Source organism: Melospiza melodia, chromosome 2, assembly GCF_035770615.1.
Source record: "Melospiza melodia melodia isolate bMelMel2 chromosome 2, bMelMel2.pri, whole genome shotgun sequence".
Lineage (NCBI taxonomy): Eukaryota > Metazoa > Chordata > Aves > Passeriformes > Passerellidae > Melospiza > Melospiza melodia.
In genome coordinates, this window is record NC_086195.1 from 89,627,094 (window position 1) to 89,647,256 (window position 20,163).

A 20,163-nucleotide genomic window follows, 5' to 3' on the forward strand; every position below is an offset into this window, starting at 1 on the left:
ATTTTTGTGACTCTCCTTTGGACCAACTCCCACTCTGCCTGTCTTTTGCGAATTGTGCGGATCAGAACTGGACACAGTTCTCCAGATGTGATCTGACACAAGCTGAATACAGGGAGGATCTCCTATCTCTGCTAGCAATGCCACTATTGAGTCAGACCAGGATCCAGTTTGCCTGAAGGTCCCTTTCAGCAAGGTTGCTCCAAGCCTATAGCAGGCTCCTTCGTTATTCCAGCCCGGGTGCAGAACTTGGCACTTGTCTTTGTTGAACTTCATACTGTTTTTGCTACCTCACTCTTCTAGCCTGTCCAGGGGTTTCTGTAAGATAGCTTTGCCTTCTGATGTGTTCATCTGACCACTCTGTGTGGTGTCACCAGAAAACTTGGTGAGGGTGCTTTCAATCCCCTCCTCAAGATCAGTTGTGAAAATGAACAGCATGGGGCCTCCTATCCCTAGGAGCTCCTAATTCAGACAGGCTGCCAGACTGACTAGAAACCATTGATCACCACCCTCTGAGTGTGGCCTGTTGGCCAGTTTTCTATTCACCTCACATACCACCTATCCAGTTTGTGTCTTGCCAATTTGGCCAGGGAGAAGGCTGTAGGAAACTGCTGAATGCTTGCTGAAGTTCAGGTAAAGAACATCCACTGATGTCCTTGGACCAACTGGAAGTGTTACCTTGATGTAGAACATGATCAGTCTAGTCAGCCATCATTTACATTTGGTGTAGGCTATTCCCAACTGCCTGCTTTGTCTGGTTTGTAGTATTTCCTAGGAAGACTTTTCCATTTATTTTCCAGGGACTGAAGCAAGATTAATGGGTCTGTAGCTCCCTGGGTCCTCTTTTGGGCCCCTCTTGTAGTATTACATTTGCCCTCTTTCAGACACGAGGGATATCCCTTGACCTGCACAACTTTTCAAATGTTATAGATAGGAGTCTTGCAGCAATGTCAGCCACTTTTCTTCAGATCCAGATACAGACTGTGCCCTTCCAAGACAGCAAACTCCAGCTTTGTCACAGCTACCTTATCCTGTGATCTGGGGTCCAGTTATGCTGGTAAGGCAGAGGCAAAGAAGGTACTGAGAACTTCTGCTTTATTGGCATTATTAGTAACTTGCCTCTTTGCCTTGTTTAGGAATGGCCTCTGTATGTATTCCTTGAGCTTCTACTTCTCACATATCTGAAGAAGCATTTTATGTCGTTCTTGTTATCTTCGGCCAATTTCAGTTCTAGTTGACCCTAAGCTTTCTTTACTTCAACTCTGGCTGTCCTGGCAAAGTTCTTGTAGTCCTTGGTGGCTATTTGATCCCCTTCCTAGGGCCAGTATGCTTCTTTCTACCTTTTAACCACACCCAAAAGCTCATAGTTTGGCCAGAATTCCTCCCAAACTAAAAGTTCAGCCCTCAAGCTTATTAGAACAGGCTCTGCATCACAGTAATATGGATGACTTCCTAACAATTTTTTTTTAATCAAGGTTGCTCCCTACCCAAACACCTCCATTGTGTTTACTATCAAAGAACCCATAGCTACAATAAGTAATATCACCCATGGACATGAAACAAATCAGCCAAATAAAAACCCCTGGCTGTTAAGAACATGTACTTTTAACTTGGAATTTCAAGACACCTGCAACTGTGTTATACCCTTGCAGAGGTTCGTATTGCTTCAGCAGAAAAAATAATCAGGTGTTCAGCCAACAGTTTTAAGAGATTGAAATTGTGAGAAACTGGCATCAAATTCTGTTTTCCTTAAAAAAGGCCCTCCCCACTTCTGAGTCAATCTCAAACTTGTCTGGTGCCCAAACATATGAAAAAAATCTTACCCTAAATTTATATTTTGTACTACGCCTCAAATTCTTCACCGTGTAGGTAAGATCATCACCATCATATTTTGGCTTGAAACCATATCCCTGCAGAATTAAAGAGGATTATTTGAAACATTATCTTTACACACCAGAGGATCTAACACACTTCATACAAATAAATTACTGTTTAAAACTGTAATTATTATGCTTCTCTGACAAAATAATAAGAGCTCCTTCATTGTGCAAACACATTTTTTTTTAAAGCAGTGCAAATTCATTAACCATTTTCCAATCAGGAGAGGACTAAACATCACTAAGAAGGACATATACAGTGCCACTGGAAATTTTAGCTAACACTTTCAAAGGGTAGAACAGTACTGATTTTAAAGCAAATGTTGTTAGTCTGAAATGAATCTAGAGGGACCACACTTCATGATGCAATTGCTTTGCTCCAGCTCTTACAAGGCTTAACTCGCACACACAGATTCACAAAGTTATAACCAATTTAAAAGTCTTTGCTGAAACGGGGCTTAATAACACTAAACACAATTAAAAGAAGAAAGCTAGGTGGCCTGGCCACAGCAATGACAAGTCATTAGCTTAATTTCAGAAAATACAATTCCTTGTAGAATATTCTAGCAAAAATAATCATTGCTACACTAATACAATATTGTATCAAATATAGTGAGAATAAGTATTCTAAACTTACTGAGTTCTCATCCTCCATCTCTAATATATATGAGATTCCTTCATCTGATGGTGTTCCTGAGGGTTTTGTCCATTGAAGGGATAACCAAGTAACTCCAGCATTAATCAGCAAAGGACTTGCTGGTGTGGTTGGGGCAGTGCCTGAGGTATGATACAGGACTTCTTCACTAAAATCACTGTTTAAAACAGACAGTATGTAAACTAACTAGACACAATAATTATTAGCTAAAAACCAAAATTCTTACTAAACACAGCTATGACAGTTTCTTGGAGATATGCACAATGGAAATTGCAAGCTCTTACATGTAAACAACTTAACTTGCCCATGAGTCTGTCAGTAACAAAATATCTGAACAATGTTAACATGTTGAAAATTGAAAGATTCCTTTGTATGATATAATTAAAATGTTTTGCTAACCAAAACGTTTTGCTTTTTCATATTAACTCAGTATTCTAAAACACTAAAGCTCTATATGCAATAATATACTAACACCACAGTGTCCTTCCTTTTCAAAGTGAAAACATGAAGGCATAAAAACATTTAGGCAAGACTTCAAAACAAACTTTGCTGATGTGTTCTGAGCTTACTATGGTTTCTCTAGAGATCCATAAAATAATAGAACAGTCTCATTCAGTGGTGAGCTACTTTTAGAGATGATAAAAATGAAAGTCTTATTGCAGAAAAAGAAGTAGAGTGTATACCTGTAAATCTCCTGACACAACTGCTACCCTTATCTGATTGAGATTAGAATCACCTTGTGGTGAAAATACAAACAAATTACATATAAAGAGCTACTGTGAAACAGGGGGATGCAAAAGTCAGTGAACAGGTAGCATGCTTGCCCAGATAGCCTGACATGCATCCAGCTAGACTAAAAAGGCCCGCCTGCTCTCAGCTGGCTTTGCTGCTTCACGTCAGATCTGAAGAATCACAAGCCTAAAGCCAGTCTAGTTTTTTTTAACCATATGAAACTAATTTAAAAGATGTTATTTTAATCTAAAATTTAAAGATTACCTAAGTGACTATCAGGAAGCCCTGAAAATAAAACCCTCAGTATAGCTTAAACAAAGATACCAGTAAACTATCTCATGTTTTGAACCCCACTTGCCTGAAAAATCTCAATAAAAAGATAACTCAATTTCAATTTCTCTCTTACTCAACCTATATTATAGTGATGCACATGTTATCATTTTGGTCTGCACTGAGGTATTTTTTGGCATTTAAAGGAAAAAAATCTTACAGACAGCATATTATCAAGAGTGTTGACAGCACAGAAAACAAACATATTGTCTGTGAGGACTGCCAAAGAGATGTGCAGCAAGAAGGGAAAAAGTAAAAAACAAGAGAAAACTTCCAAATTAGTGGGAACAGTAGTTTATTTTCTTGTAAGAAGTCACAAGCAAGAAAATTTCTGGAATGGAAATCAGGTGATACTACAATATATTTACTAAAAAAATTAAAATTTTATAGGGAGCCTGAAGAAAGCATGAAGAGGTTAGATACAAGTAGTATGTGTAGCTCTTTTCAAAACAAACTATTGAAGGAGTCACCTTACAAGTAGATATAAGGTAAAAAACCCCACATCTTAAAAATATTTCATCTCTAAACTTGCTTGAACCACTCCAAAATACACCAAAATGAACTAAGAGTTCCAGCCATAGCCATATTTGAGTAACTATTAAACAATTCCCTCAGAAGTACAGTACTATCTCTGAAAAAAAATTTTATTTTTCCAGTTTTCTTTAACCATCATTTCATGTAGGTTAGAATTAAATTTAAACATTATTAACTTAGAGATAAAATATCTGTTCTTCTTGGTAAAATTATTTAGACAAAATTCTGTCTCCAGATGCCTAATGTTCTCAACACTCTTCATAAGGGATAAACAGGCACTCTACACTAATAAATATTATTTCAAGAGACTTCTTAATTAAATAATACCACAAAGACAATAAAGCACATCTTCACAAGGCTATGAAATACTGATTTAAAAATCTATTCAGTGTGATTAGTTTAAGAAGGGTACTTAACCAATCAGTGTCTTCAAAGCTTACGCTGGAGGAATCTGTAATATGTGCAGCTATTCCTACAGGGTACAGCTACACTCAGATGTAAAAGGGGAACAGGAAGAGAACCCAAGCATTGAACCCTGCTTAAATGCCAGCTCCCTCCCTGTCTTTATTTTTAACAGTTCCAACTGAATCTCAACAAGACAAAGTCCAGTAGCAACAAGAGAATAATTAATTCCAGGAACATCATCCAGAAGGCAGTAACGTAATAAAGACTACTGGAGCACACCAAAAGTCATTCTAGTCCACTGCAGTGTCCTCTGACAGCAGCACAAAGCAGGTACTTAAGACAAGACATAGGAACAGGCACCTTATGCAATGCATTCCCTGAGTACTCTCCAAAGCCTCCCTACACATGCTTCAGATCCTCTGAGCCAGCTGTGTTTTTCACATACAAAATAGTCTGCAGCAAATTCCTTCTGCCCTGCATGAATTATGATCCTGAGTCTGCCCCCCTACTCTTTACACTGTCCTTTAACACTGGCCAATCAGGCACTGGCCAATTCAAGCACCTCCTTCTGCCAGATAAAGGACACACAGCACACATCCTCTAATTCATGCTATAAGACCACTTTAGTGAGCTGCAGCACAGTGTTCATAATATTTGAATTTATAAAAGAAACACAAAAAGCAATTTTGATGGTGAGAGAAGCTCCATTTTTATGCCCCCACAGGAGCTCAAGGTCCAAGTGCTACTAGGTAGCATGGACACACCAGGAGTCTGCTGTAGAGGAGATGAGCTCTGGCAGTGTGATTGTTAGCCAGATGCATCTACTTTGCCTGATGACCAAGAAGCCCACTCAAGAACTAATGCACCCAGAAATGCAAGCATAACTTCACAAAACATTTTTTTCCCAAGTTCTTACTTATATTCTCCACTGAAGTTGCATGTCATTAATTCAAAAATTCAAAACAAAGTTTGGTGCTCTATAACATCTGAAAAGTAGTAATTAAAAGCATGAACCACATATCCCAAGCATTGATAATAAGGGCTAGAACTTCCAAAGAATTCTTTGATATGGTAATGTCATATTCCATTTCCCAGGGTAACAGGAGACTAACAGACAGATGAGGGGACAATATCCAATAGCACAAAGGCTATCTGCAAAAAGAATAATCCAATCACATACTGTGATTTAACTAAGCAGTTGGACTAGATGATCACTCTAGGTCTCTTCCAACTGAAATACTATATATTTTATATTCCTTTTCAGACCATTTGGACAAAAGACCTTTTTCTTTAAATGCCACCACATGTTTTTCCTAAAGTAGCACACACATGGATGCATATGCTTTCCATATTTAGGTATGTAATAGCATTTACCTCATTCCCATGTCATTTTTGGCTGCTAGCCTAAAGGTGTACCCCATTGCTGGTGATAGTTTAGTGATCCTGTACTGCTTCTGTTGACCGTAATAACACTGGCAAAACTCTCCATTTCCTTTTCCCTAAAAAGTAATAAGTTAATCATATTATTGACCTTAATACATATGCATCCATCAATTAAAGTATATACAAACATGAAATAAAATCCTTTTCTGAAATTAAATATAACTCAAGAATCTCCATATGGTGAGGCAGCAGCATATGAAACTTTGTATTAAATTAGCAGTTTTTTTCCTTCCTTTCCATTTCCCAGCTCCTTGGGGCTGAAAGAATAAAAGCTATGAAGATACCGCACCTCTACCATCTCAGGATAGCTGTCCAGGTAGAGACTGCAAGATCATTGCAGGGCCATAGTTGACCCACCCACTTATTAAAAAAGAAAGACTGCTACAAGAGAATGACCCTTCCATGTCAGCTCTTGAATATGGTATTGGACTATGAGTCAAAAAGCCACTATTAAGAATGGCAGAATCATGCAATTAAGATACTTTTATTTTATATTCCCCGAAAAAAATCACTGAGCAGTAACTGTATTTTAATAATTGCTTCAGGAATTACATTATTGTCACATGCCTCTAATCAGAAATCTTAATTTTCCCATAACTTAATGTGCACAGTCACATACAGCTGCTTAAAAAAATAGAAGACTAAAAATACAATAGAATAACTTGCTTACTTCATCCCATTCTAAAAGGTAATTGTGGATTTTGGAACCATTATCACAAGATGCCTGTAACAGGAAAACAGGGAAATTAGAATTCTAACTCGATACAAGACCTCTTATAATGCATGTATGGATCAAACCATAAGAAGAACAGTGAAAGACAAGTAATGCTCCCCTTATACAATTGTTTCGCTTGCTAAGACATTCCTAGTTTAGTCGCCATACAACAAATGCCTGTTCCATGTTTATGGTTTTTTTCCTAATTTAGTCCTTAAAATGCATTGGGTACTGCACTCAGTAATTTTAACTTGAAAGACTCCTGCTTTTCTGTGAATTCTTCTCTTTTTACTCAAGCCCACACTTAACCCAGTAAATCTATCTCCAATCAGGGAATTGTGACTCAATAAGTTTGACAAAAATTTTCAGTTTCAATAAACGGGTATTTTATTGATAAATCCACAACAATTCTGATGAGCTTAAAGTATTTCTTTTAAAGGCTGTAAAGCAATCCTTACCTTCCACTGAAGAGTAAGAGAATTTTTGGTCCGATTAGTTATCCTGGGCAGATTTGGAGCATCAGGTTCACAACTTGCTGTGGTAAAACTCTCTGTTTCTGAAGGGCTCCCCTTTACACAGTTGCATTCTACTTGGACTCTAAAGAAAGAGGGTCATTGACATTTTGCTTCAAAATCTGTATAGTTTCCAAAGAAAACCAAGCATTTGAAATTAAGTTGCTGCCTTGCTGCTTCATTATTAAAATATCACCATTATAAATAAATAACTGGGGGAAACATCTTGGTCAATAAAAGCAATAAGAAAGAAAAGAGTCCTTTACTTCGGATGTACATCATTACCATTGGTTGGCTTTAGTCTCACAATTATATTTGAAATATGTCTGTTATTAGCTGTACTTTGGTTGGAAAATAATGGCAGCATTTTGCAGGCTCATTATCTGTTGTAGAGACAAACTTATATTATGAATAATTCTTCTGCAAGTGCTTTCGTCAGATGAGCACAACGACACTGTTGATGTATTTTCAGAGTATCCTCTGCACTCAAATAAGTGTCCTGCTGAGTGTGTTCACCTTGTCCTTTCCTTTAGTAAGGCTATGAATTAGCTCTCCACATACTTCAAGAGTGAATTTTGCTTCTGTCTCACAGAGAAATGGCTTGTTTTTCAACAGGCTTGTCTCCGAAAGGAAATACATGACGATCGTCTGGTCTGCCCCTGTCCCCCAAGCTGTGCAGCTGTCTTGCCTCTTCTTTGGGTCAATGGCACATTACTTTCTTCTTATTCATCTGTTCCTTTGGAAAAAAACCCAAACCAAAACTCTCCAAGAAACCCATTCCTCTGATTACCAATGTAAGATCTGAGTTGCCAGCTTAAGAAGATACAAAAATCCTGATAAATTTTTGATGCATGAACAGCAAATCACAGTAAATTTGACTTTATAGATTTCACAAACAGAGAAAAGACATTCAAACAGTGACTAAAGCTGAACACAAAGTTGTTTGTGCTTGTATACAATTGATACAATTGCAAGACATAACTGCAATATGTCAGTTATCTTGGTGGTTGAGTCGTTCCAGTCTTTGTTGATTTTCTGCAGTGTTCATACTGGCAGAATTCTGTTTAGGAAGAGTTTGGATGGCCAAGCCACTGATTCTCATGTTCTGTCTACAAACAACCAGAATTAAGCAAGAAAAAATATGAATGCAGCCTGATAGAAGAGCACTTAAAAAAAAAATAATTCTAGGCACTGACTCTAATGCTCCACGAATTTTCGACTTCAACTTTGTTGGATAAAATATACCCAAAACCACTAAAAACAGGAACAAAATCACAGGTAAACACTTTCATAGGAAAGAGCTTAGAGCCAACTTACCATTCATCCTTCTCCCGACCTTGTGCTCTAGGCAATATAGGGGCTCAAATTAAATGAGGGGTGTGATAAAAACAGAACAACCCTCTTCTGCTTTAAGTCTGACAAGCAAGACAACACACTGGAAAACAGTTTTGGGAGATGTAGACCCCTTCACACCTTCAAGTGGGAATCTAGCTCTCCCACTTGAGCAAATGTCAAAAAGGCTATTGTGCAAGGCAAATCCTACCCTAAATTCGATGTGGAAGGAGGCAGAACATTGTTAACTGGGACCCTTCTGTTCCCTGTGCTTCCTGCTAGCTGCCTCTAAATTGCTTACCTTGATCAGTACACAGGGATCCTGGGGTTCTCCACACAGTCAAGAGAGGCAGGACATTCAGTCATGCCTAAGAAGGTACTCTGCACTTGCCGTTATCTCCTGAAAAGGCACTTCTTTTAAGGAGGCCTTCATTTCTGCCTTCACAATGTTATTTCTTTGTAAACTGCTGTATTCACACTATTTTTTTTTTTCAACCAAGAATCACAGAGTAGTTTGGGCTGGAAGAGACCTTTAAAGGTCAACTTGTCCAAACTCCCCTGCAATAAGCACAAACATCTTTAACGAGATCAGGCTGCTTAGAGCCCTGCCCAATCTCTCCCTGAACAGTTTTCAGGGATGGGGCATACACCATCTCTGGGCGAGCTGTTCCAGTCTTTTACCACCCTCAGTGCAAAAAATTTCTTCCATCTATCTAGTCTAAATCTACCCTCTTTTAGTTCTAAACTATTATCTCTTGTGTTATCACAACAGGCCCTACTAAAAAGTCTGTCTCCATCTTTCTTACAGGCCCCCTTTAAGTACTGAGATTTCTCCAGGCTGAACAACTTTTGTGGCCCTCCTCCAGAGCTACTCTAGCAGGTGACCATCCTTCTCATGACGGGGATCCCAGAGCTAAACATGGGACTCTGGGTGGAGAGCAGAAGGGCAGAACCACCTCCCTCACCCTGCTGGCCATGCTCTTTTTGATGCTGCCCAGGACACAACTGGCTTTTTGGGCTGCAAGTGCACATTTTCAGGTCATGCCCAGCTCTCTATCCACCAGTACCACCACATCCTTCTTGGCAGGGCTGCTCTCAATTCCTTCATCCTGCAGCCTGTGTTGATACCAGGGCTGCCCAGACCCAAGGGCAGCACCTTGCACTTGGCCTTGTTGAACCTCATGAGGTTCCCGTGGCCTCACTGCTCAAGCTTGTCCAGGTCTCTCTGGATGGCATCCCATCCTCCAGGTGTGTCAACTGCACCACTTGGTGGCTGACACTGCAACTGCTTGGTGTTTTCTGCTGGAAGCTCACTCAATCCCACTGTCCATGTCACTGATGAAGATATTCAAGAGTACCAGTCCAAGACAGGCCCCTGTGGGATACCACTTGTCACTAATCTCCATCTGAACATTGGACCATTGACCACTATTCTGTGAATGTGACTGACCAAACAATTCCTCATCCACTGTGAAGGATACTGTGTGGCACTATCTCAAAGGTCTTAGAGAAGTCCAGAGAGCTAACATCTGCAGACTCCTTGTCCATTGAATACAAGTCACTTGTTCATAGGCCACTTGGTTCTTCAGGCAGGACTTGCCCTTGGTGAAGCTGTGCCGGCTGCCCCGAATCACCTCCTTGTCCTTCATGTGCCTCAGCATGGCTTTTAGAAGGATCTGTTCCATGATCTTCCCACACACAGAAGTGAGGCTGACAGGTTGGTAGTTCCCACAGTCTTCCTTCCTAACCTTTAAAAAAATTGGTGCCGAGTTTTCCTTTTTCAAGGCACACAGGACTTCACCTGGTTGCCATGATGGAGAGTGGCTTGGCAACTACATTAGCTAAGTCCCTCAGGACTCTGGGATGAATCTCATCTGATGCAGACTTATGCAGGTTCCTCAGATGGTCTCAAACCTGATCTTCTCTCGCTGTGGAGGGACTTGCCTCCCTCAGTCCCTGTCCTGCTGCCCATCCACTGGAGAGGTGTGAGAAAAGTTGCCAGTGAAGACAAAGGCAAAAAGGTGAAGTACCTCAGCCTCTTCCTCATTCCTAGTTACCAGTTTTCCAGTTGTGCTCGTTTGGGAGGATACACTTTCTCTGACCTTTGTTTCTGGCTGACAAAGCTATAGAAGGCTTGAGTCTTTGCATCCCTTGCCAAGTTCAGCTCCAGATGACCCTCTAATGCTTAAAAAAAAGAGGGAAGAATGACACCTAACCACATCTTCCCAATCCTCTGCTATTTCTTCTGACCTACTGAAGTAGTCAATTCTGCTAGAAGGGTAGAATTACACTGAGCTGGGGGCACATTTTGTCATGCATATGGGGTCAGGGTCTCTGATCTCCAGGAGCCAAGCAAAAGAGCAAGATATGACTTTCAGGTGGCCAAGCAGGGAGCATCTTCCAGGGCAAGGTACTTTCCTCTGCTGCTTGTGGATAATTGAAAAGCAGCATCTGTGCCTGGCTCCAAGGACAGAAAAAGGTGACTGTGCTAGCATAAAGAAAAGACCATGAACGTAGGATGAATGTGCACCAGTCTTGTCTTATGTTGTCCAAAATGGACTGAGTGGTCAGCGAAGTCAAAAATGTTGATTGTGACTCAAAAGATGGTGAGAAGTTTTTAAGACCATCTCTGAAGACTTAGGCAAATACACAATGAAACTTCTAAAACATTTCTGAATTTAATGAAGAGAAAGTGAGATACTCACTTTGCATGGTAATCAGTTGCTGGCCTGAGATCATTTACAGTAACTTTATTTTCTTCTCCACTGGAAAGAGATACAAGTTTGTTTTAAAGACTGTTTCAGAATTCCACACATTTATAAAAAGACATGTATCATCTAACTCAACATACCTTCTATGAAATGTATTTGCTACGAGTTTGTCTTTTGCTAAATACAGCAATGTGTAAATGCATTTATCTCTGAATTTTAGAGGTTTCTTGTGTTATTCCTGTTCTTTTGCCCCGGTGGTTTCGAGGCACTTTTTTGTTTGCTGCTTTCTAAAGAGTAGCAATCATTTTCTTCTTTCCTTAGTAAGACAAGCTGCATGTGCATGCTTGTATGTTATTACTAAAAAAAAACCATTGAAGTACTGGAGCACACAGCAGCTCAGTCCAGCCTGGCAAAAACCATGATCTAAAACTGCACCTGACTGCACACACCTACTTGTTAGAGCCTAGGAAACAAAAAAGGCACCAAAATAAGATCTGTTAGTCTGCTTTTGTTGACATCAGCTTAACTTAGCAAAGATAATTTCTCTACTGCTAGTTTCTTGGATAGGAATAGTCAACTTTCAATTGCATGAAATCCATGGAGGGTGACTAAGATAAAACTAGCTAGATACACAGGTTAATAACTGTTAGAGAACTCTATACCCTTAATTCTATATTTTACTGTCATATTTCTCCAAATTGCAAAAAACTGACTGAAAACCATTGTGTTAGGAATGAAACAATTGAAGAGTTTTGTTTGCTTTGCTGTTACTATAAGCTGTGTTCTGTGTGAATTTGCCTTTTTTTTTAATATCATAAGACTGTCTCCTATCAAGATCAATTTTAGTGAAGGGAGGGATAACCTTACTGGGAGGAGGAGCATGTGCTGACATAAAAAGTAACAAATACAATTTATTTTTCTTACTACTTGTATGCCTCACTATGTGAGAACTCAGGGGTGTCTAGTGCAGCTGGTTGAAATACAGCAAACTAGGCCCTAAAATATGCCTCCAACATGTAAGAACAAAATCTTTACATTCCAGTTGATGGCAGAGACTTCAGTATGAATGAAACAAATTCTACTGAAAAAAGTAGCTAATTTCAAAACAGAAGTTTCACAAAACTCCTGAGTATTTAACTTTCTGGACAAGAGGCAGATTTTTAATGAGGTTTTAAGCCACATATTTCAATGCAGCAGTGACTAAATAAAAATAGCCAACACCTACATGTACACAGTTTTGTACTTTCCATCTTTTCCAGTACTTGAAATCATCACTTCATAAGTATAAACCTCTGGTGTGTCATTCTTGTCTGTGTCTTCCCCAGTATCACTGGATGGAGGGGACCACATCAGCAGTGCTGTTCTTGCCTGAATATCTGATACCTGTAGAAACACAAAGTTTTGAGATCTCTGCCATTTAAATTCTATTGTATCTAAATGTTACTTTGCAACAAATGATCAAAGAAGAGAAAGCAAAATCACATACTGTTAGCAAATCAGAGTATTTATACTGACAAAATAGCTACTAACTAGTTTTTACAGATGAAATCAGGTTGGAAATGCAAGGAATGCAATGAGAAAAATGCAAAGCCAGGCAGGGGGCTAAGGGCAGAGACACCTGTCGGTACATAACGCCACCCAGTGGGCTGCTGAAACAAGGACCAGAGAGTGGGCAGGCACGGGGATGGCAAAGCACATCCCAGGACAGCGGGCACTCCATTAAACCATGCTTCTGGCACCTTTCTCTTGGAAGTGACCAGTACCATGACTTTTTTAACACTTTCTTGTTTCCTATGAAATACAGGAAGATGAAGGGATGCTCACAAGGTCCCTGTACATACACATAGAGACAATATCCTGAAGAATTTCTGTGGTCATGTTTGCCTGAGCACTCCACCCATTGCAAAAAGGCCTGGATAAGAACAGCTGGTGTGACAGAAATAGCAGTATAACCAGTGTGTGTGACCTCCAACTATCCAACAAGTGGTCCCAGCAGACCAATCATGCTAAAGGGCAATGACCCTCAGGTGGGCTAAATGGAAACAGAGAATCACAAGGTGCTCCTGAAACAGAGAAGTCATCAGCTTTAGAAGTGCAGAGGTAGCATGAAAACTGGTAATGGGAGAGGTGGGTAAGAGATGCTGGAGAGGAACAGAGCCATGATCAAAATCTGGCCTAACAGTGTAAGAAATTGCCCTGCCAAGCACTGCTGTCTCCATCCAGGTCTGATGGATACTGTGCACCCCAGCTGGTGCAACAGCATTTTAAGGCACAGCAGGCGTGGATTTGCAGCTCAGGTGAGTGCATGTGACCTGGTGGAGAGCCTTCTCAATGGCTTGTGGATTGGCAGACTGTAGAGAACAACAGATTCTAGGGAACAATGCAGTCACACACAAAGCTGTTGAAGCAGCCACGTCTTCCAAAGGAGATACATGACTAGGGGCACCCATACTCCCAAAAGAGTGAGCACTGTCTGAAACCCATGTGTGCTGCAAGGGGCTGAGGATGCTTGTATGCTTGAAGGTGAGTGCACAGGTACATGAAGGTTTAGGATCTGCTATGGAAGAATGCCTAGAAATTTGTGGCTGTTCATAAGTATTGCACATCTGCTATTGTGGTTTATATGTTGCACCCTCCTGCTGTTTCCAATAACTTATAAGAGAACTCAAAACACATTTCATTACATGAAATTACTAGTTTTACAATATGATCATAGTGTATGTCTATTTTGGGAATAATTGCTTTTGAAAATCTATTACCAGAGTATCAGAATCAAAAAGCTATCTTCACAACTGGTGCTCTCAAATTGCTACAATCTACTAAAACTAAACTGAATAGGTCAGTTTCAAGAACGAAGCAGAGAGGACATGACTTATTGACAGCAAACAGAAAGGAAGAAAAATCACACTATGTGAGCCTCAATGTCTTGGAAATAACGTCACTAAACCGTTATGCACTAGCAGAACTGTACATGATATCCTAAAAGGGATCAAATGTTGGTATGACTAAACACTGAAGTTTCTCTTTAAAATCTGATAAGAAAAATTCCACTACTATCTTGATGCAATCACCAACTAGATTAACACTATCTATAAGTGCTGCAGTAAAATTCTAGCATTTCTGGAAGTCTCTGGAGTTGTGGGAAGCATCTGAAAAAGCTCCCTCCTGGACAATCTTTACCCCACCCTCCTGAGTCGCAGCAAGTGGCAGGAGATCCTGAGGGAAAGAAATTCTCCCTCAGGTTCTCCAAGGACCTACTGTACTTCAGGACTATTAGATTTATTTTAAGATGATCTGTTCCTAGGTTTAGCTACTTTAACAGCTGAATTTTCTCCCTTAGTGTCCAGGCAGTGTCTCTCTTACTACCAGCTAAGCCTACTAATCCTAGCCACCATGGAATTGAACATGGTGGCTAGGATTACCACCATGTAAGGTGGAAATTACATCTTCCCTTCCTTTTGCAGCTGTTTCTCATGCATTTGGAGACTGTTAGCATTTGAGTTTCCCCTCATCTATAAAATCTGCTAATTCTCACCGTTCTCCTTATCTCCTACTGATTGACTTTCTTTAGTGCTTTGCCCAGAACAGCCCATCTAACACTTTGCTAATGCCAAACTGCCACCTGACAGATTAGATTTCCTTCATACATAGGATATTTTCTACCTCTCTGAGACATAAGGAAAAAATAAGTATTTTTGAAGAGCCAAGATTTAAGATCAGAAGAATCCACTACTATTATGTGCTCTAAGACACTTGGGAGTGGCTTTTTCAAAAAACTTGGCATTACTGATTACTTTGCATGCTTAAGCAAACAGCTGCAATGGATTCTGGTTGCAACTCTGAACACTATGTGCTTCTGCAAAGCAGAGTATAATACTTGGGTCAGGCTCTAGCACTGTGGAAACAAGAGGTGAGCACGTCTTCATCAGCAATCCAGTTTGCCAAAGTGAATCTCCTCATTAAATATGATACACATGCCATTTGGGTCAAACAAAAAAAAACACTTTTAGCATGTGCCATCTGGACTGCATTCACAGTAACCCAAGATACTTAACTGTGAGTGAGGTGCATCACATGCCATAAGTCCACAAACGTACACAGAACCAGAAAATACAATGTTCTCCAAAGGGATTTACATGCTATACAACCAACCCTCAAATTCACAGCTTTTATTGCCTCTTATTACACTTCTGCATCATTCTTCATTTGGCTTTTGCCTTTTCAGTCTTCTTTTCTGCTTTTTTATTTGGTTAAGAGACATGACAGCTGGTGAAGACTTTGCTCAAACACCACGGTGCAATCTGCAGAACCACTCCAATTTACATCTGGGTATAAATAATTCAAGACTCCTAAGTAGAAGGCTCATCTGGTGTCAGTATCATGTAATCAACTTGACTTAACACTGCAATGTATGAAAGGATGAGGGATCCATACAGGGGAAAGCTAAAGGAAGTCAGAATCCAACAGGAGTTTGGAGGTAGCAAAATTGATGCATCCCATACTGCATAGAACTGAAAGGTATTTGTGAATGAAAGATCATGACAGAGAACACCACCTGATTTAGATGTGCATCCCTGGACCTGGGCATTGAGACATGGGACAGTTCAGGACAGGTCACAGCCTTCAGCACTGCTCCTGGCTGTCTGGAGTAGGACATGGTGCAATGGACACTGTACTGGACAGCACCCTGTATGATCATCTGATTGTATGGCCACCACCACAGCCAATACTGCCCGTGCCAGCACGGTTCACCCTGGGAACAGAGTACTGATGATCCATCAGCAACCACAATCCTCATAGTAAGTGCTCCAACCACAACATTAATAAAAAACCTGCAGGAATATTTCTAATGAGAACTACAAGGAGAAGGTGTGAAAAAACCAATGTCCTGGTTCATTTGAGGGAAAGTGAGGAAAACATTTCCTTGATGAAACTGCAGGAGGGTGGCTTGAAATCCTGCAAGGCCCAAGTAGGTAACACAGACTCCTATCACATCAGACCACACTCCCCCAAGCTGCAAGATCAGCTAGACTTCCATCCTCTCACAGCCCTGACAGTGCCTTGCCTTCCTAAAGCATAAGCCTCCCCAAGTGCTTAAAGCCTGGCCTTGTGTGCACTCTGAATCTGTAGCAGAGTACCTCTGCCTGTGATGCCTTCTGAGGCCTGCAGAGATCACTCTGGCACACAGCTATGTGCAAGATGTTCAAGCAAGAACACGGTGGGGAGAGGAACCAGGGCGCTTGTCTAAAAGGCACGGGTGGCTGAGGGCAGAAGGAAGTGAAAGAAAACATGGTAAGTACTGGCACTGCTCTGCTTCTTCCTATGTCATCAGCAACACAGCACAAGAACACACCTGTTGATCTGTTCTCACAGTCTCATTCAGAGAGAGTTCAGAGCTCTCCTTGGCAATGCAGTCCTTGCTAACATCCCAATTTCAGACAGCTCCCACCTCCCTGCTGCTTAGCCACCAATGACACAGGAGCACTAAAGACATGTCAACCCATCCTGATACTTGGACACAGCAGGACACCAGGTGTTCAGGACACCAGGTGTTTCTCTATACAATCCCTGCTCAGTGCTTGGGCAACCACAGAATCACAGAATGGTTGAAGTTGGAAGGGAGCCCTGGAGGTCATCTGCTCCAACTCCCTTGTTTAAGCAGGGCCACGTAAAGCCTGCTGCCCAGAGCTATGTCCAGACAGCTTTTCAGAGTCTCCACAAACTCTCTGGCCAAGTTGTGCCAGAGCTGACATCCTCACAGTATGAAAGTGTTTCCTGATGTTCAGAGGGAACCTCCTGTGTTTCAGTTTAGGCCCACTGCCTCTGGTTCTGACGCTGGGCACACTGAAAAGAGCCTGGCTCCATCCTCTGTGCACTTGCCTTGCAGATATCTATATACATTGATAAGATCCCCTCTGAGCCTTCACTTCTCCAGGCTAAACAGCCCCAGCTCTCTTGGCCTCTCCTCATCAGGCTGTAAAGAAACATATGAAAGAAGAATCAAGACTAGGGCACTAAACTGGGGCGAAGTTGCCTGGAAAGTGAAGGGAAGAAGGTAGGTAGCAGATGACTGGAGGAAGTAGCTGACTGACTGGACAAACCCATGGCAAGCTCTTCCTGGAGTTTCAGTTGGATGGACTGAATACACTACAATGTGGAACACAGACTGTTTTCACTCAGGCAAGATGGTGGACTCATGACTGTGGTGAAGATTTTTGGAAAAGATGTGCAAATCTTCATAGCGAGGCTGGGACCAGGGAAGGTCCAGACAACGAAAGAAAAAACCACTGGCCTGCTCTAAAATTCAAGAAACTACTGAACTTGGCAACAATGTTTTAAGGAGTATCTACACAAAAATATGCATCAGTTTTATAAACTGAAAATATGTTGGTAAATTTTCAAGTAGGTAGGTCAGAAGTCCACTGCTGACAGTCACCTTCTGTGGTGAATTTTATTTCTCTCTTCCCTGAAGCTGCCAAAAACTCTTAAAAGAGAAATAAGTAATATTTTTTCTCTACTTTGCAAATAAGGTTTTACAAAACCTCATTTTTGGTGATGCTTGCAAAACCTTGCCAGGTATCTCTCATGCCTAGAGATATGTGGTGTGTAAAATTGCTTCCTGAACAGTTAAGACTAAACAAAGTTGCAGGAAATTGAGAACAGATTCTGCAGTATAATATTATGTTAAGCATCATATTCCATTAAGCAGCATCATTATGCTACTGGCAATGTTACAATCTCTATGCTTAAAAAAAATTCTGTTAAAACTGAGATTCACAGACTAGCCAGGAAGAATTCTGCAGTGTAAGTATCAAGATAATTTTAGTTTCATAAATGTTAATACACTAAAAATTGCTTTGGTTGTTTAGTGACTGGAAGTTAAGTGAATTTGCTTTAGTATGGAAAATTAAAGACCCCTTAAACTTAAGAGAAAGAAATGGAGGTGCAACTGTGTAAAATAGCAACAGATATATTCTGATTTTATGGAAAGCTTTTGTTACTTACCACTGGCTTGGCTATATTAGAAAGAAGTGCTTCCAGTGCTTTTGTTTCTTCATCCTTTTCTTAAAAAACAAAATCAAAGCAAAAGAGAAGTACCCATGAATATTGTGCAGTAACTTTACAGTGAAATAGCTCTTCAAATTCAACAACTGCATACAGGAGAAAGCATTTATAAAGTAGAACATCTTGCTAGCTTGCATTCATCTAGGACAACATGAAACCAAAAAAGCTTCTAAAGAAGTTGTTAATATAAAACTATTTCTGAAGCCCTTCTGTGCTTTATGGAATACAGACAGCCTGGTTATCATTTATTAATGTATAACTTTAAACCAACTGCTGCTCTGGAGAATTTAAGATCATGGATATTTCCCACAGATTTCTCTTTGGATGTAGATGCAGTCAGGTTACAGTAGTTTAAATATGTTATTACTCATCAGCTGGAAGCCTACTGGCAACACTGCTGGCCTTTCTCAACTGCAAGGGAAACAATCTAAGGTGTTTTCTGCCAGCTGAAGGTATAGCTGAGCTTTATAAAGGATTTATAGTTTACAGAAAGCATTTTATTTGCTTTTCTCACATAATATTTAAATTTTATTACCCCAACAGTGTAAGTCAACAGGCCACTCAGTTTTGAAGGTGCAGCCAGGCATTTTAAATTCATTTAACTGGCCTTAAACTAAACACAAAAGAAAAACAAAGCCTGACATTCTTCAAAAAACATAGATCAAATCTGTTTTGAACTCTCTGTTTCTAAGATGATTTATGCTGTTGACACAAATAAAATGCTTTTCTGACTTGTATGACAACTCTAAGTCACTGCCTTCTGTTGCACAAGCCCAAGTCTCAGTACATAATTTTCCCCAATGTCTCCTAAAATAATTTTGAGGAGTGGACGTTCCCATTATTCATATAAAATACTTCTAAGAAAACACAACCATAATTTTTGTAATGTGTAAACAACAGTACATTTCATCACTCGTGCCTTGTTAAAGTTAGCTCACAGATAAACACCAACAAACAGAAAGTAAACTGAAGCTGAAGAGAAAGTAAACTGCTATTCTGGAACTATAGTGACAAATATTCAGGTTTGGAGCAACAGTTCCCAGCTTCTGATTTTTGGTTGTATCTCAAATGTGACCTTTGGTACTACGCTTGCCCAGGATATCATCTACACATGTTTTTAAACAGCTCTCACAGGCTGAGATTTCCTGGTTCTGATGAGATGTACTTTCTTCACAATTCATTTTGTTTACAGCAATCTAACATACACTGACACAAAATTATTACCTCAAAGCAAACTTTAGAGAATTGAGAATAATCATGGTTTATTTCCCTTAACATCACCAATTACAGTTCCTTATTCTGAAACACTGCTCCTGGCTGATGACAAGTCTTTGACGTTATGTTCACAATCTGAAGGACTATGGCAGAGACCCCAAAGCTGCATAGTGACACATCACTAGATTTGACAATGACTGTATGACTGAGTGAAGTCAGTCCATCTACGAGATCACAAGCCTTCCAGTGAAATAAAGATATTAATAATAAGCACACTCCCTATGGTGGTGTCTTAGAAAACATGAACAGCCTTTTTCTACAAGGGTCTTTCAACAGTGAGTGGGTAGGGATAGATCAATTTTATGTAACAGCAGTATCTCTTCTACAAAATATTCTTTATCAAGTTGGATATTTTATCAAGTTTGTATATTTCCTGTTTCAGACACTTGATTCTTTCCATGTTTTCTACAGTATTAAGCAGGCCATCAATATTCAGTGATTCCTTAAAATGCAAGCACTCCAAACAAAGCTTTTTGAGATTTTTCTTTAAACAGTGTCATGAAGTGCGACTCATAATATTTCCTCAAATTTACATGGAGACTTCTGTACCAGTACTTTTTCTTTTCTTAGGCTCACATTC

General features: G+C 40.1%; 1 protein-coding gene across 5 annotated transcripts in view; it reads right to left on the reverse strand.

Annotated features, from left to right (window-relative positions):
* The window catches only part of FNDC3A (fibronectin type III domain containing 3A), a 111,499-nt gene that overhangs the window by 21,197 nt on the left and 70,139 nt on the right, over positions 1-20,163 (reverse strand). For all 5 annotated transcript variants that reach the window (XM_063149293.1, XM_063149292.1, XM_063149294.1 and 2 more), the window contains 8 exons: positions 18,249-18,307; positions 12,469-12,626; positions 11,238-11,297; positions 7,147-7,285; positions 6,644-6,697; positions 5,905-6,029; positions 2,512-2,686; positions 1,821-1,907 (listed from right to left, as the gene is read on the reverse strand). In XM_063149293.1, the coding sequence (XP_063005363.1) occupies positions 1,821-1,907; positions 2,512-2,686; positions 5,905-6,029; positions 6,644-6,697; positions 7,147-7,285; positions 11,238-11,297; positions 12,469-12,626; positions 18,249-18,307 (857 nt within the window). The remainder of the gene's footprint in view (positions 1-1,820; positions 1,908-2,511; positions 2,687-5,904; positions 6,030-6,643; positions 6,698-7,146; positions 7,286-11,237; positions 11,298-12,468; positions 12,627-18,248; positions 18,308-20,163) is intronic.